The sequence below is a fragment of the Hakea prostrata genome, chromosome 1 (genome assembly GCF_041222555.1).
Source record: "Hakea prostrata isolate BN-2017 chromosome 1, UWA_Hpros_2, whole genome shotgun sequence".
Lineage (NCBI taxonomy): Eukaryota > Viridiplantae > Streptophyta > Magnoliopsida > Proteales > Proteaceae > Hakea > Hakea prostrata.
Window position 1 is genome coordinate 75,918,835 of NC_142600.1, and position 17,234 is coordinate 75,936,068.

General features: G+C 34.9%; 2 protein-coding genes across 4 annotated transcripts in view; one reads left to right on the top strand and one right to left on the bottom strand.

The window, feature by feature from the left end:
• HAP2 (hapless 2) overlaps positions 1–2,106 on the top strand; it is a 75,717-nt gene extending 73,611 nt beyond the window's left edge. For all 3 annotated transcript variants that reach the window (XM_089142442.1, XM_089142444.1, XM_089142443.1), the window contains 2 exons: positions 1,091–1,191; positions 1,283–2,106. In XM_089142442.1, coding sequence (XP_088998568.1) covers positions 1,091–1,191; positions 1,283–1,737 — 556 coding nt within the window. In that variant the 3' untranslated portion in view covers positions 1,738–2,106. The remainder of the gene's footprint in view (positions 1–1,090; positions 1,192–1,282) is intronic.
• Positions 2,045–4,968, bottom strand: CYP87A2 (cytochrome P450, family 87, subfamily A, polypeptide 2). The gene is made up of 9 exons (XM_089142445.1): positions 4,572–4,968; positions 4,133–4,457; positions 3,896–4,045; positions 3,550–3,810; positions 3,348–3,437; positions 3,188–3,266; positions 2,997–3,103; positions 2,569–2,696; positions 2,045–2,462 (listed from the first exon to the last, which is right to left on the bottom strand). Exons 1-9 carry the CDS (start codon positions 4,769–4,771, stop codon positions 2,369–2,371), a joined length of 1,434 nt encoding a protein of 477 aa, XP_088998571.1. The 5' UTR covers positions 4,772–4,968; the 3' UTR covers positions 2,045–2,368.
• Positions 4,969–17,234: the final 12,266 nt, after the last annotated feature.

Genomic DNA, 17,234 nt, shown 5'->3' on the forward strand with positions numbered 1-17,234 from the left:
GAGTGTGGGCTAATGCGGTTCCTCTTTTGGGACAAATATATTTTTTCTTCCCTAAAATACAATTATGAAGCCCTCGTCTCCCCCCCCCCCCAACCTTTCCCCAAAAAAATACTTTTCCTCTATAGAAAGTATCCAAATTCATTGATATTGAATTTGCTTAACCATTTCTACCAAGAAAATTTTGCTTAATCATTTTAAATTCCTTTTCCTTCGATTGGCCTGGGCTTCATAATCTTTTTTCACATGGCTACCAATCAACACTGATAAATGGAAAATTAATGATCATTTGAACTTTTTATTCAAGAGCAGGCCTTGGTGCGATGATAACATTGCCCTGTTGCAACCAAGCATTCACATGTTCAAATTTGGAAGCAGCCTCTTTGCAAAAGCTGGAGTATGGCTGCATATGTTATGACCTTCCCCAGACTTGTGCACTGGCATGCCCTTTTGTTCACAGTAATTTTTCATTATTGACAGGATTCATGTGCTCAGAAAATTTAAAGTAGTTAATGAATCAAGATCTTTTCTTTCCCCTGGATTTGAGAGTGTTGTGAGAGTGATTCACATCATGATATATTTTTCTATGTACTACTTTAATTGCCTTCTGATTTGGAAACTTCCCTGGACCATTTTCAAAACCATTACGGCATCACATCATTTTCAAACACTACAATTTATTTTTATTTTTTTGCTGGGAATCAGACTGTACATTTTGATATGGCAGACTGAACTTTAGTTCCTTTCTATCATGGTTTTTTCCTTTGAACTGGATCTTCCCCTTGCCCAAAAAATATAAAAATAAAAAAGATAAAGCAATCAGATAACTGCCAAGGTATCAGTTAGGCAATATATAATAGATAACCTTGTGGAGGAACAGTCCAGTCTGACACATTTAAAAGCATGAAGCACAAGGTTTTTATGTAAGCTTACAAATTTTTTCTTTATACTTTTCTCTTGGCCGTTATAATTTCGTTTTCACTGTGTCAAGTATTGAGTCCTTGTGCACCTGCAATTTTGTACACTCACGTTAGAGACATTTTATAACCTGTCTGATAGCTTACTGATGTTTCTTGGTTTTTTTTACAAGCAGAAGGAAATGCTCAGGGTTTTTTGACTTCAATTGCCATATACAGTATATTTGTATGAGTTGGGTAATGATGTTTGGTTTGTTTTTGGCTATCTTTCCAACAGGTAAATTTTATTTTTTTGGTCAGTTTCTGCTTATGGTGGATTGTTTCCAAACATGCTAAAAATGAATAATCTAATATTGTTGGAGTTGCAGTTATTGTGCTACTTTGGCTTTTACACCAAAAAGGGCTCTTTGACCCAATTTATGAGTGGTGGGATGATCAATTTGAGGAGAAGAAGGAAAGAGCAGGAGTGAACGTGAAGTATGGTACACATCATGGCAATACTCACACCCATCGTCATAGGCATCACAAGAAGGAAGACAGATACTACAGTGCACAAAATAAAAGACGCAGTCATGTTCGTCATGAGCTTCACAAGCACGGTCATGCTGCTTTTGGAACTGATGATTACCAACTTCGCCATGCTCATACAGACAGACACAGACTTGATAGAGGTAATAATTTGGGTATCAAGTACCAAGGATACTCAAACAGAAGGGGTGAGGGACACCACACAAGGAGGAAAGGGGATGGTTCAATGGATGAAAAACTTGACTACCACAGGCTCAAGGAAAAAAAAGGTAGACTGCCATCAAGACTTGTCTGAGGAGGACAAAAAAGGCATGCATATAAAACTATAAATAGCACAAGCATGGTATCTGAAGGATCGCATTTAATTCAAAACCTATTGTAAGCCTAGTGGTTAGTATTGGATCAGTTGCTGCAGTTGGCATGGTATCATGCTCATCTACTTGTCGGTGTCTTTCCCCCTTTTCTTTTGAGATCTTTATGTATTGAAATCTCTAGAAAGTTACTGTAATTGACACAAAACCATGACTTGGAAACATTTACACTAATTGTTAGATGTAAATTTTCATACTGGCAGAAATTACATTTTCTGGATCCCCCTTCTTCCCCTCACACCACCTACCCTTTACCCCAAAAGAAAAAAAAAAACAAAAAAGAAAGACAACACTGAGAAATTCCATTATTCATTGAGGAAGGGGAGGAGGGAGCAAACTTCCATTTGTATTCACAAAAGTTGGCACAACCAAGAATGGAAAATATATTTCCGACCAGTTTTGGTTTGGAAATAAATTGTCTTTCCTCTTTGCACAGCCTGAAGATGACTCATGACTTCTTTTGCAACTTCTAGTGAAAGCTTGTACTCTCTCATGCCACAAATAACTTGCATTGCATCTTTGTTTTGATGCATGAGAAGTTCATTTGGAATGCTTTTAGGAATCCTTCTCTGATATCTTCGCATGATAACCATTTGGAAATGTCAAACCAGGGGTACGGACTATATCTCCTCCCTTGATAGTTGTCCATCTGATCACAAAGCCGAACACAATAATCAATCCCTTTCTGTCTAAATACAGGTGCTTGTGCATGAGCATGAGCATGAGATAAATGATGTGGATTTGTGTTTTTTTACCTGTACTTTGTGACCAAGCTGTGAAAAAAGACTGCCATCTGCACCTTGGTAAAGTCTGTTCCAACACAAAACCTCATACCACCACCAAAAGCCATGAAACTTTTTGTTGCACCATTTAATTCAATGCCCTGTGACAAACAAAGTTTTATGCTTCAGAAATGCAGGAGAAAGAACTATAGACTGAAGAAACTAGTTTCTCTCCACCCATGGAGAGAAAATGTCCTCACCATGGAGAACTTGACCCTTTGATTAATATGTGGAAACATATTTCCAACCCTCTATGGTAGGGGTTGGGAGGGGTTGGGAGTTGATGGCACAGTACTCCAATCTTAGGGTCACATCACCGTTGGTGAAGGGATTCTTACTTCTCCACTAGTGAAGGAAAAACAAATGAGAGAGAAGATTAATAAATGAAAATATATGCTTACCTTCCATCTTCCTGGGTTGAATGCAGTGGGATCTGTATACTTGGCAGGGTTCAAATGGACAGCTGGTGGACAGACCATAACCGCCCAACCTGCTGGAATTGTATAACCTGAAGCAGACCAATTTGCCTGAGTAGTGCTCAAAATGTAACACGGCTCAATGTTATTTGAACTAGAATCTGAAATGAACATACCCTTAAACTGGATATCTCTAAGTGATTTTCTGAAGATTCCAGGGACTATATTTGCCAACCTCACTGTTTCATTGATTACCTGCAATTTCAACAGTTTAATCAGAAGGGTTGTCAAGGTTCACTAAAATGGTTGATGGAACTTGCAAGATTGCTCGCTCACCTGATTTGTGAAATTCATTGATTTGTACTCCTTCCATGTAATTCCAGAATCAACATTCTCCCTGTTCCTTAGAATTTTCTCATGCTCTTCCTGATCATAGATCAAAGAACATTAAAATCATGACTTCCATATAAGATCCATGTCATGGGTGTAAATGAGGAAATCAATTACAAGAATAATTAACTGGGGATCCATTACAGACCGTTAATTCTTCGAGCACTGAAGGATTTTCAGAAAGAAGCTTCAAGGATAGAGTTAGAGCCAAGGAAGTTGTCTCAAAACTAGCAAAGAGAAGGACAAACATCAAATCCAAAGCAATTGCTTCAGTAAGAATTGTTCCTTCTTTCTGCAATTCTTCTAGGACATAGTCAAAGAAATCTCGTTTCCCTTTCCGCAACTCCTTCGGCATTGCACGTCTCTCATGCAACAAATCCTTAAGCACCTTCATTGCTCTCTTCCTTCCCTGTAAAATGTGCAAATTGAGATCCACAATCCAATGAAGAACCATATGATATCTACCTTGCTGGGTTTCGACGTAAAAGAATCACCTGCAAACATTTGTGGTAAGCTGTGCCAGGAACATCCAGAGGGAATGAGATTAATCCCCGTATGAAAGCAACAAAACTCTCCCTGAGAATGTCTTGGGCCTTTGCGGAGTCGTAACTGATCAGTTTCTTTGCAGTTAGATCAAATATCATCTGTAGGAAGGAATCCAAAGAACCATTACAATCGAAAACAATAGGCATTCTAATGAAAATTATTGAGAATTCTGTCAAAACTGTTACCCTTGCAGTGGCATCCTTCAATTCTACACTGTCCATCGATGACCAGAGGTGTAAGTTTTTCTTGGCACACTCTTCTATTTGAGGGAGGAGTTCATCTTTAATGTTTTCAGGGCCAAACAGATTCAAAACCATGTTCTTGAGGTACTTGTACATGAACCCGTGTAAAGAACCCACATTCTGTCTTCCAAAGATCTCTGTGAAGGTGTCTGGATACCAACTCTGGAACAACTGACCTTCTTGTTGGAAGATGAAATAGTTGAGATCTGGGTCTGTAGATATAATCACAGGCCGACCCACAAGGCTGGTTCTGAACACTGGTCCATATCTGTGAAACGATGTTATACCAAAACATGTTTAAATTCATCTGCCTTAGAAATGACTGGCTATAAAAATTCAAAAAAAGTCAACAACAAAAAGAACAAGACAAACATAAACTTACTTTTGCATTCTCTCTTTGATGAAAGGAGGAACATCAGAGGAGCTGTTGGGGGAGAAGAACTGAAGGGTCTCTCCAAGTAGAGGAAAACCCATTGAACCTGGTGGGAGTTTTCCATGACACTTGGGATTCCTCCAGTTGTAGACCCAATGTGTAATGTATAAGATAACCAAAGCTCCAGCCCATGCAAAAATGAACCACATGGTGTCTAGGCCTGCTGCTTCTGCTGCTGTTAGTGGTGGTGGTGGCGGTTGGACTGAAATGAGGACAATAAATAGAGAAGAGAGGAGAGGAGACTAACTGGGTAGGCAAGAAAATTGCTTTAAATGAGGGAGATAGAGAGAGATGAGGAACAGCAGTGCTGGCATGTATCTCAGCTGACCGTGAGGAAGAACTACTTAAATAGGAGAACTGGGTAAACAGCTTGTATATAAAAAAAAGAATGATAATATACAGAAGTAGTCTTTGATTTTCGTACAGTTAATTAGTTGCTCAGAAAGGCTGTAGAGGTTGTTGGAGATAGATCAAAATGATAAAATAATTTTCTCCAACACCAGTTACGCCACCCATAATTCTCTCTTGTCAACGAGGGCTCTTATTAAAATCAAGTAAGCTAGCTAGGGTTTATCAACCCTAGCATGACCATGGAATTTGAAGCTTACACGATGCTTCCTCATTCCTTCAGCTGTTAGCCACCTTGTTTGCCCTTCTCTCGACACACCCCACGTCCCATGGACTATTTAAATCTTGGGTTTTCTTTAATGGGAGGCAAACCCTGAGCATTTCTCTCTCTCTCTCTCTCTCTCTCATGGTAATTATTAAAATGGTTTGATTATATAATGTTCCTGTCAACTTTTTAACTTTCAACAGTAAATAACACAAGATGGTTCTTGAAATGCAGTTGCAGGAGCACGAGGAACAAATGTAGTATTTGAGTATTTCTTAATAGTGTTGTGTAGATAAGAAGTGATTTTCCCTAGATTTGTGCAGATAGAGGTTCAAAGGATCCGAAGCACCTAAATATCAGGAGCAAATCTTCTCTAAGGCATCAAACAAAATAAGAATCTGAGATGGCTGTCATCACCAACCTCCTAGATCTTCCCAAAGTATCTCTGCTAAATACAGTCGTATCTATGACATGGGCAATGCCAATTATGTCTTGTTTTCCTTGTTTGGTTAGATCTGTTTGTAGATCTTTGTTAGCTGGACTAAAATCTCATTTCAATCTGCTGTGATTTCTTCTATTGCCATTTCTAGTTGGTCTTCGATCTTGCAAATATTCCTGCAACTACTCTGTACATATATCATTGTGATCTTCTCTTCTCCATCCCATTTCTGAAAATAATAATAAAAAGAAGAAGAAAAAAAAAACCCAAACAATGAAAAACCACTGGTGTAGCTTGCATGTCTTATGGCCCCACCATACAACCCTAGCAATATTATTATGTAAATGACAAGATGATTATTATACGAGGAGGCAATGGGGATAGGCCTAGGAGAACAGTATCTAGGAAACTAGGGAACTAGTTGAGACAAGAACATAAACATGGAAACCTTGAAACATTGTCTGGTTTGATGTTTTTGATTCTAATGTTTTAATAAACTAATTAGACTAGTAAACAACCATAAAATGTATGGATTGAAGAGAGAGGTAGTTTGGGAATTCCAAAGCTTCATCAATTGGGCAACTTATTTAGATAAAAAAATTTATCTAGTAGGGAGGACCTCTACCAATAAAACTATCTTTCTTTTGTTTTCTATATTTAACTTTTACTTTTTGTGGTTTGACATGCATGTCTTTGATTAGTAAACAACCATAAAATGTATGTATGAATTTCTTGCCAATGCATGCTCAGGGACTTTGGTAATTATCTGTGTTTGGTGCTCAGGGTCCACCACTTCCACCTGAGCCACTCTTGGGTTGCGAGTCGAGATCTACTACTCTGAAGAAAAGAGGGGGGACAGTTCCAGACCACATTTCATAGGGTGGCCATAGGGTGGGGCACCAAATCTGAACCACCTCAGGCCACCATTGGATTATAAATCGAAATTTGCTATCCCAGGGGAAGGAGGGGATAACTCCACACCCCACCCCCCCCCCCCACATGCACATAGTGTTGCAGCCCCACCTGAACCACCTTGGCCCACACCCTTAGGTTGCAAGATTTGATCCGCGACTTTTTTTTGGGTAGAGGAGAGAAGGGTTGTTAAGTTTCAGAATCATCGACTCTGATTTTGAGAAAAACCCAAATCTCAGAGAGGACAACCACCCTCAGATCCGCGACTGTGGGTTGTAAGAGAAGACGACTCCACACCACGTGCATATGCAGTGGGAGCCCCACACACATGCCAAATTGGACTTGCTACCCCAAAGTTAAGGAGGAGATCAATGATTCCACGCCACATGCACATAAAAAAGAAATCCTCTCGTAAACTCATGGATCACTCATATAAAAGGTGGGCCCCTATCATATCTGTAATGTGGAGTTTCCCCTCCCTCTCCTCGCTAGAGAATTTGGCATGGCCCAACACCTTTTGAGGGTAGCGTGTAATGCTACTTTCATCCCTCTTCACTACATATTGATCAAGAAGGGTCGTACTTTTGAATACTAACAAGGTGACCTTCCCGAAATGTGATGAGGGCATGACAGCAGTGTCAAAGACTGAAGAACTAGACTCAGAGAAAATCTATACTCTTGGATTACCCCCTAAATGCTAACCTATTATCTTATGAACTCTTTAAAGGTCCATAAGAAGAAAGTAATCATTCAAAATTGAGATAGAGAAGAACAATTATCTTGTATACTTTAAAAACAAAAAGAAAAGAAAGAGAGACAGAGAGACACTAATTATCTGTCAATCTCTTTATTCTAACAGGAGTGTTACAACAACAAAAACAAAAACCCAAAAAAAGAAAGGAAAAAAAAATTATTAAGAGATTGGAAAGGGTTGCGAGGACAGCTCATATTGGGACTATAAAACCCTCCCTGGTACTTTTTCTATAACGTTCCCACAAAGTCAACTTTTCTCTACAAAGCTGACTTTCTATTGTATACTATAAACATTCATAATTCTTCAATGGATATTATTAAATCAAGAGATCCAAGTTTTTCTCCTGGAACTGCTAACCCACACCATTGTTATTAGTATTTTTTTATACCTTGAAATGCGTTAGGAGAAAATAATTTCTCCATAACATGATAATGATGATACATACCACTAAAACTAAAATTTAATCTACAAATCAATAAAATATGTTTGGATAATCTCTTTTTTCTTTTTTTTTTTTTTTTTTTTTTTTTTTTTTTGGGGTTTTTGAGAAGTGGGGTTAAGGGAACAAGAGTCCCCACAAAATGTAACAACGTGAGTACTGACTACTGTTGCACCGGGACCTCTCACTCAAAACGGTGGATGGTCCAACCCTAGATGATGGTTAGGTGTTAGGTTGGGTCTAACTCTATAGCTTTGATTAATTTCAATGGGATCCAATATTAACTCCATATATGAATGTTTAATAAGGCAAGTTGAGGTTTAATTAGCAAATATCAAAAGAATTTTGTGAGACATGAATGTTCTAAATTATTTGATTTTACAGTTCAAGTCAGTACGAAAACCCTAGAGATCGAACACAAACTTAAAGAAAGTCAGATTAATTTCTTATTGGTGAAACTAGCTCGTTATCTCTCGTATATATCGCTCTTTTAAATCATAACGACATCTAATGTTCCTCGACAAGTTACCTCTCTCTCCATCTGAAACCACGATCGTAGTTAATAATAATGCAAGGCTACACGAGACATGATCCTAAATATTTGCTATCAGCAACTCGATTTTTTATTAAAATTTTTGCTTCCAAAGGATGAGGTTTTTTTCACCAAAGTTAAAAGAGCTCAGTCATTTTCTTTGAAGTTGAGATAGTTCAAGGGTTTATGAATTTATTTATTTACTTTTGTGTTTGTCTTCGTTTTATAATAATATTGTCATCGGAAGGGACTTTGACTTGTCATTCTATGATTGGGTACTATCTCTTACATACGACGTGGGAGGATGCCCTTTTTGTCGTTCCTTTATATCCTCATAAACAAATCAAAAATAAATTATATAAATTTTTTTAATATATAAATAATTTAAATTTGAGAAGAATGGCTAGCTTGCTTCAAAGAGGTTGGAATTAAGAAATCTTAAAATAAGAGTTAAACAAATTCACTTCCAGCCCAGCCAACCTTCTAACTGTTTCACTCCTACCAATAAAATTTGTAGTCTCTCATCCAAAATGGGGAAGAAAAAAAATTAGAAATTGCATTAAGTACTTAGAAATTGCATTAAGTAGTGAGTGTCTCACGTGTATCATTAATTTTCATATGATTTGGAACATAGCATTGGAAGTGTCACCTTAGCACTTTTTAATTAATAATCATAATCATAATCATATGGTTATATAAATTAATTTCCACCATTCCTTGGTTCAAAGGATCAACCCATATGGATCCCATGACGTAATGGATGATGGATCTCACATCCCCAACCATGCACATCTTGAATTTGATAATAAACCCAAATAAGTATAGTATCTCGGATGATCATCAACAACAATGCATTAACTAAGATCATAGTAAAAAGATGGTGAAGGCATAAGAATTTTTATTTATTTTTTGTAAGATAAGGTTAAGGGTTCAAATTTCTTTAAGGTCAGGACGAAGTCTCGTCGTGTATGGAATCATATATAAAAGCTATCTTGAGAATGTAATCAAGATACATATAAACTGGTCTATCAAAATTTAAAAAAAAAAAAAAAACATTTTAAAAATCATTTCAACTTGTTGAGATGGCCATTTGCCTATATTATGTATAAGCCATGGATGATCGCTATTCCATGTAAAACTTTTCTTATATGATTATTTTTGTATCACAAAACAAAAATGGGAAACCTAGGGTAGTTAATTTAATTCAGATAATCTTTTTTTTAGTATATTAATTGTTTCTGTAGAAAACAATTTTAGTAGACCAATGTGATGATTAGAAATTAACTATCATATATGGAAATGACTTGTAAGACAGAAATTAAGACTAATGGCTAATTTGAGCTCAAATGCATGTCTTAATGTTTGATTAGGTTTGAGACTCATATAATGAAGTTGCCATGCAAGTGTACTGATCATGGTTGAGTTTTGTGTAATCTTTTTATGATGTGAAATCACACGCGTGATGGTTAAGAAACAAAGAAATATTTAATCGAAATTTTGAGATTTGGATCCTTTGAAGGTGGCTGGATCCTCAAGGCAAAACAAAATCTTGAACCATATATTTCTAACATCAACCTTCACTTATATAATGCATGGAGGCATTTTTAGTTCTTTTTATTATGTTTTGGAATTGGTAGTTCTATGGTGAGGACTATTATATATATTACAAGGAGCATCGAATCCAAGGTGCCAGTTATTACTGACTAAGCAACCCATCGGTAGTGACATTATTGGTTTTTCAATCAAAAGTACTGGAATACTAGCCAATGACGTGCTTAGTAGCTATAAATCAAATTTAAAAAATGAGGAACTTCAATGCTTAGAATTGTGGTCCCTTAATAACGGTACATTGGTTCTTATATGACTAGTAAATGCAAGGTTCGTATCTACTACTCCTTGAATGGTAGAATAATTTTACACCACACAATAGGTGGGGGTCCAACCTCCAAGACATAAAACTTGTCATCTTAAATGTGGGTTCTCCAGCAGTTTTATGATGTGGAATTGTCACCTCCCTCTCCCAAGGATAGTGGATCGAGTCTGTTTCAAGTCAAAGTCAAACACTTTAAAGGTACTTAATTTCAAAGTAATTTTTCGCACTTGGACAAGTTGTGAAAAAATTGTCTGCAGTGACAGAGACGTGCTATGGAGTTCTTTGACTACTTTAGCATGGAGCATGCATAACGTGATTTAGATTAAAAATAAATAAAAGAACCAAGGATAGACCTAAAATAACTCTTGAGAAATCATGAAGGAAAACATTCATAGATTATGTTTTACTAGCAAAGTATGTTTTCAATAAAGCTACTTGTTTTGGGGGGGGGGGGGGGGGAAATTAGGACCTATAGGCCCAAGAGATGGAAAGAAAAAGAAGGTGGTAATTGAATGATGGAGGTTCAAATCTAAGATTTTATTGGTCTTACTGTTTCAAATCTAAGATTTTATTGGTCTTACATAGGAATCGAGGTTCATCCGGGCCAGCTTACAGCGCACCACGAAGTGTTTCAGTTTTGCTCCATTCAAAGTTGACAACACTTTGGATTACACTACACGTAAAATACCCAAAGCCAATAATACTCTTCACAACTGGATATGAAAATATTAAATAGATTTTTGAATCCTAAAGTGTAATTAGGGTTCTTCTGGTATCACGTATATGCATCTTTTAATGCCTTCATGTTGATATTATATATGGTCATTTCATTAAATCTTAGATTCTAAGATTTAGAACTTAATGAGAATAACTTAAGATCAGGTCCCTCATATTATATTGATGATTAGCTTCTTTAAGTGATGAAAAGTGACCTCAATTATGTGAGACCATGTGATCAACCCTTCACTTGCACTCCACAAGCCAATAACATAAGAGTTCTTTGTAATTCGACCTTTGAACCAATTTAAGACTGCAAGAAGAGTGAATAATAATATACATTTGATAATGTTTCCATTTTGGGAGATTAACCCTTTTATAAACTGTTGTTGCATGTTTCTGTGCTCAGAGACCATTCCTTATTTGAAAATGCGCATTTTAATAAACCCATTGTATAAGGAAACAAAGCGCAGGATAGGAGAGTGATTTGGAGGGGGTTTATGAGAGGTGTGGAGGTGGGTTGATCTTTGGAGGCCTTCACTATCGAGATCATTTTATCAAGTTTCTATTCTCTCGAAAGAGAGTATCTGTCATTCAAACAGTTTTTCTCACCAGTTAGTTTTTTTTTTTTTTTTTTTTTTTTGGTAGAATCACCAGTTAGTTCTTTAAGAACAAAAAAACAAACCATTATAACAAACACCGCTTATTCTTTTTATTCTCACATCAAAGCTATTCTCCGAGAACGTTACCCGACGGTACTTAACTGACCCACCAAACATGATTAGCAAACTGGACTAGCTTAGAGATACCCAGTTCTTCATTAAGTGTATGCCCTTCAAAAAAAGTGATTGACTACTTATAACTCAACTGAGATACATACAGTTCTTCACAAGTATATATAGAACAACCACAAGGGTAGAGGACTATGCTCTCCTCACACCTTCTTCACCAAATATTTAGAAGAGAGAGTCACCTCTGGTCCACCTCGTTGATACTTAGAGGAAGACCTTCCTCCTAAATATGTGGTGGAGAAATCTGAAGATCACAAAGGTAGAAGATTCAGACTCCCACCAAAAGTGATTAGAAAGTCTAACTTAAACATGCATTATTAGGTGAAGGGAGCCAACTCTATTTAGTTGGACTATAAGACTATATTTTTATTGTATTAATATAAATTTGAGGGTTCAAGTAGCATAAAATGAAATTCCAAGTACCTAAACTTAACTGATATAAGATCATTTCCAACACATCGATACAGAAGAAGAGACTGTTCCCATTATAGAATGTGTCAACTTGGATTGCAATAATCCATGGCTTTGGAACTCAGATTATTACATCGTAAGATTAGATTTTTATAAGCTTTTAAACTTTTGGAGAGCGTCATTGATCATGTCATTAGAAGCTAAATAATTATTATCACATTGATTATTTTATTAATCATCGTTTAGTTGACAATTATAGAAAGCATAAGAGTACTTTTCTAAGATCAATTTCTGAGATTGCTTGCTGTGAGAAACCATTACATGATGCTTAAATGCAACTCTCCGATGGAACACAGAAAGTTCCAGACTAATTGAAAACTGTCTCTCGAGTGGAGTAACTAAGCAAATATAAAATTCTTATAGATAGCAACTTGAAGATCAATATGATATTGTTCTTTTGAAACCCTAAAGATGGTCCAGTGATGAAGGTTTAAAGAGTTAGTTATATCAGATTAAGGAAGATTATAAAAATAGTGTTTACATCATATCTTAAGTACGGAATCGAAGGTTTTAGGTTTTTAAATTAAGTTTCAGTGTCAATAATTAAGGGAACTCATGAAGTCATTAGGCATTAATATTAGATTGTGATGTTAATGAAGTTCTTATTAATATATTGAAGAACTTGGTTACCTAGCATGACAAGAGCGACAGAAAGCACTTGTCTTTGTGTATGATTCGACCGTCACTCATAAATTTATGATGGTTTCAGTACGGTTAGCTTTTCAATCTTATCCTCCACTGCTACTTACTACTTAGAGGTTCCCACGAAGTGAAGGAGAAAGACATTTACAAATCAAATAGTTGACATTGTGAGAAGTAGCCATAGAACTTAATCATGAAAGAGAAGGATCCAGAGAGAGAGAGAGAATTCCATACAATGAAATGGGTTCTCCTGGTTTTGTGTTTTATATATATTTTCATATAATTATGGTCGATAGTCAATCTTGATTTTGAGTTTAAGATGAAATACAAATCGCTAGATCATTATATTACTGAGATAGATCATTATATTACTGAGGTGATGCAATTATAACTATAGAAAATACAAGATCAAGAAGTAGAGGATGTACATGCATGTTTTAATCTCATTCGATCGGATATTAAGTTGGGAAACTTGGAGGATATTCAAGTCATATGCCCTAAGACAGATATCACTATTTTTGTAGCTGATGATTAATCTTAGATATCTAAATGCTAGATTTCAATCTCATTGAGAGAGAAAGAAAAACATTATTTACTTCTATCTTCTTTCTATTTGTATTGAATCTTTTTATTCCAAATTTCTTTTGATGCTCTATAATTTGAACCTGATATAATTAAGTATTAGCTTTTATTTCATCCACCAAAATAATATTATCAGCAAAAAATTCAGTGGGGAATCTCCTATAAATATCTTTACCTAAATCATCCATAATAACAGTAAATAAATAATAATTTGAAATTGGGTTTATGATACTTTGAATGACCTCTCCCGGGAGTACCCTAAAAAATGAACCTTTCCTCAGTCATTTCGGGTTAAGAAGATGTGAACGCGCCGTTTTCCCCCTATTAACTTGAGCATATTTGAGCTGTAAAACATAGGATTTAGGATTCTTAACCACAAATAAAATATACACGTCTTTTAATAGACGTTTGAACCAAATTATGATCAAACCATGTCGAAAACTTTCTCGGTTCAACCATATATGAAACTATTCCTTAAAGGATAGGGTGGGGACCGACCGGACCAACTAAAATGGTCCAACTAAAATGGTCCTTCAAAAATAACATAAAATAGACCCCCCCCCTCCCAAAAAAAGAAGAAGAATGGAAGTGGGGTTGGATTAGTCAGTTTGGACTAATCTTATCTCTTAAAGTTTCAATTGATATTGGAAACCATGGATCAAATTAATTAGACGAAATAATAAATAAATTTTATTATATCTTCTTTTTTTTTTTTTTTTGAGGGGGGATAATTTGAAAAGCTCCATTAATAATGCATAAATCATGTCAACTCCTCAACTTCTCACAATGTAATAAATGGGTTATGTCAACGAGCAAATATCTGATTCTTTGAATGTGAACTATAAATAGCTAATTGGTATGTTATATGTATTGAGCATGGTGTGGTAGTGGAGTGAAGATGGAATTAAAGACCCATTATTCGGTCCAATGCTCTATAACGTTAGATCTTAGAGTAATCAAAATTAAAGAGACGAGAGAAAATCAGGCAAAGTTGAATATAAGTGTAAAAGATTTGCTTGAAGCTAGAGTAAGAACTACCAATAAAAAGGAAGGAGACACTCATTCATTGTGGAAGTCACATTTTGGTTGAGAAAAATAATATCTTCTATGTCAGAGGGTATGATAAGGAATCCCCAGCCTAATATTGTGTGGTCCTAAACTATCTTATATATATTGAAATTAAGATGAGAGAACAAAAAGCAAAGTTAAGTGTGAGTTTAAAATATTCCCTCGAAACCAGCTAGAGTGGAATCTACCTACGAGACTGAAAGAGGACATGCTCTTTTTCTATGGAATAACTCATTTTATTTGAGAAAAGTAGCTAATGATCTGTAAAGGCATACGAAGGAATACGGAATACCTGCCTTGGTTTTGTGTGGATATTTTTCTTTGAATATATAGCTTAAAACTTAAGTCTACTTTTTTTCTTTCTTTTTTCTTTTTTTTTTTTGGGAGGGGGAGTGGGGGAGTGTGGGGTAGAAAGCTAACACGTCGACATATAGATCACCCAAACATTTGATTATTTATTATTTTTATTTGGACAAAAGAAATCAACTTTTATTAAGAAAATGCATCAGGAGAAAATCTCTTAGAGTATACAAGGGAGGGATAGAAATAAAGTGTGGTAGATCAAGCCACCAAGTCCTCTTTTTTTTTTTCTTTTCTTTTTTTTTTTCCTTTTTGGATAAGCAGCCTCCAGGTCTTCGATAATTTTAATCCGAACCAGAAGCTAGGAAATCAACAAAGAGATTGAAAGATCTCGTTATTTATTATTTTCGTTTTAGAATTTAGTGTATCTAGTTATACTTCAACATAGATGACCCCTAGCCTATTTAACACTAGTGATTTCATTGTAATCTGATTATGTTATATGGTACATTAAATGAGATTTTGAAAATTCTGTAATAACATATCATAAGGGCTCTTATTCACATATCAAGTTTCAATGTTGGAGCCTATTACATGGAAGAAAAAAAAAATTAAAACTAGAGAAGAGGATGCATGGATACAAAATTGATCAAAAAATATGAATTTGAAATTAGATATTTATAAAAGTGACATAATCAACTTGTACAAAGTTACTCTTATATATTATAGGCATCTTATTTATTGCACATATATACTTTTTTGGTTAAATTACATCTTATAATTAATGTAGTATAAAATGAATGCATTTTTATTTTTAATTATTATTATTTTTTGGAACTATGATGATAATAAAAAAGAAATGCATCAATTTAACAATTAAGGAAGTGGGCCTAAAAGATTGTTTACCAACAAAGAGAAGAAAAAAAATATGGGGGAGTAGTAAGATTAACTACAACAAAGTTTATTTAGCTATATATTCAATTATCAACCAATAATCATTTATTTCTTTTTTAACCACACATTCTCCAATTATATAATATATAAAATACTTATTCATAGAACTATTTTTATTTTTCTAATAAAAAATAACTATTTTCACATCAAACATCAAATGATATACAAAGGACCTATGCTTAGAGTATGATAGATGTTGATAGCTATACCTCATATAGAAGTATAAACTTCCAACTTAAACTACCAACTGAAATAACTAACTTTCTCATAAAATCCAAATTTAAGATTTAGTAGACCAAAAAATCAGCCTAAAGTCTAGAATGATTTCTTTCCTTTTTTTTCCTTGGGAGTGGGGTTGAGGACTTGAGGGGGTGAGAATTAAAAATAATAAATAAATAAAATTAATAAAAAAACTTAAGTGTCTTGAATAATAAGTAGGGCTTATGTCATTCAAATATATTAAAAATTGAAAAATATATGAACTCTTTTATTTTCTAAGTATTTAAAATAGATATTGTTTTATGCGATTACATAAAAATCAAAACAGACTTTACGATAAACCTGAATTACAAATTTTGGGTATAAAAAAGTAATAATTTTTTTAAGGTTTTTTAAAGCCCAAAAAAAATAAAAACAACTCAAAGCCGGCCAAAATATATTTTAACTTAATTTTGGGTAATTTTTTTTCCTTTTTTTTGTTTTAACTTATTGTTCTTTATGTATATTTTATTTAGTAATATTTTAATTTTAAACATTTAATGGTATTTATGGTTATTTTAAAAAAATAGACATATATTTTGTATTTATGATTAGTTTTATTTCCCATCGTGTCAGATTACCAAAATAATTCATTTTTTTTCTTTGGAGGGGGATTTGAATTTCTTTATGGATAAATTAAATTTTGTTATGAATTTCTTGTTTTTTTATGCATATTAATATTTCTTTTATCTTAGAGTTTTTTTTTTAATAATACATTTTTAAGTAGGATTTTTATTTATATTTTAATATTTAGAATCATTTTATTTCCACTTTTCATCGCTTCTTATGGCCCTTAACTGGAGGTGCCATTTGACTGGTATGGGCTAGAATCTTGAAAGCTCAGGCTCCAGCTTAAGCCTAGGGTTACATGAATTTGGATCATTTCCCCTAACGGTTGTTGGCCACAAATTACAGGGAGCTTACAGGGTTAGAGTGATGGGGTTTATTTTTTACTTGTAAACCTTACATAATTTGTATCTGTAAAGCCTTTGGGAGAGTACACCCGTCCGAAGAGATGATCCACACTTGGGTTACATAGCCCAAATCCTAGCATCAGCCAACCTTAATCTGAGATTTATGGGATTCAGCTTAGCTCATTGGGCTTCACGCTATGCTAAGCACTAGCATCGACTAAGGGCTTATAATATCATCCATCACATCTCAGCCCACTAGTAGCCCAACAACATGTGATAAGACAATGTCCCATGTGTACATAGTCTTAATGCTTAATTACCCAAAAAAATCATGAACATTTTCTAAGGGCATG

Coding starts and splice junctions, on each gene's coding strand:
- CYP87A2 (XM_089142445.1), bottom strand. CDS start 4,771: ATGTGGTTCATTTTTGCATGGGCTGGAGCTTTGGTTATCTTATACATT. Junction 3,811..3,895: donor CTTACCACAAATGTTTGCAG/GTGATTCTTTTA, acceptor CACATTTTACAG/GGAAGGAAGAGAGCAATGAA. Junction 3,267..3,347: donor CAATGAATTTCACAAATCAG/GTGAGCGAGCAA, acceptor TTGAAATTGCAG/GTAATCAATGAAACAGTGAG.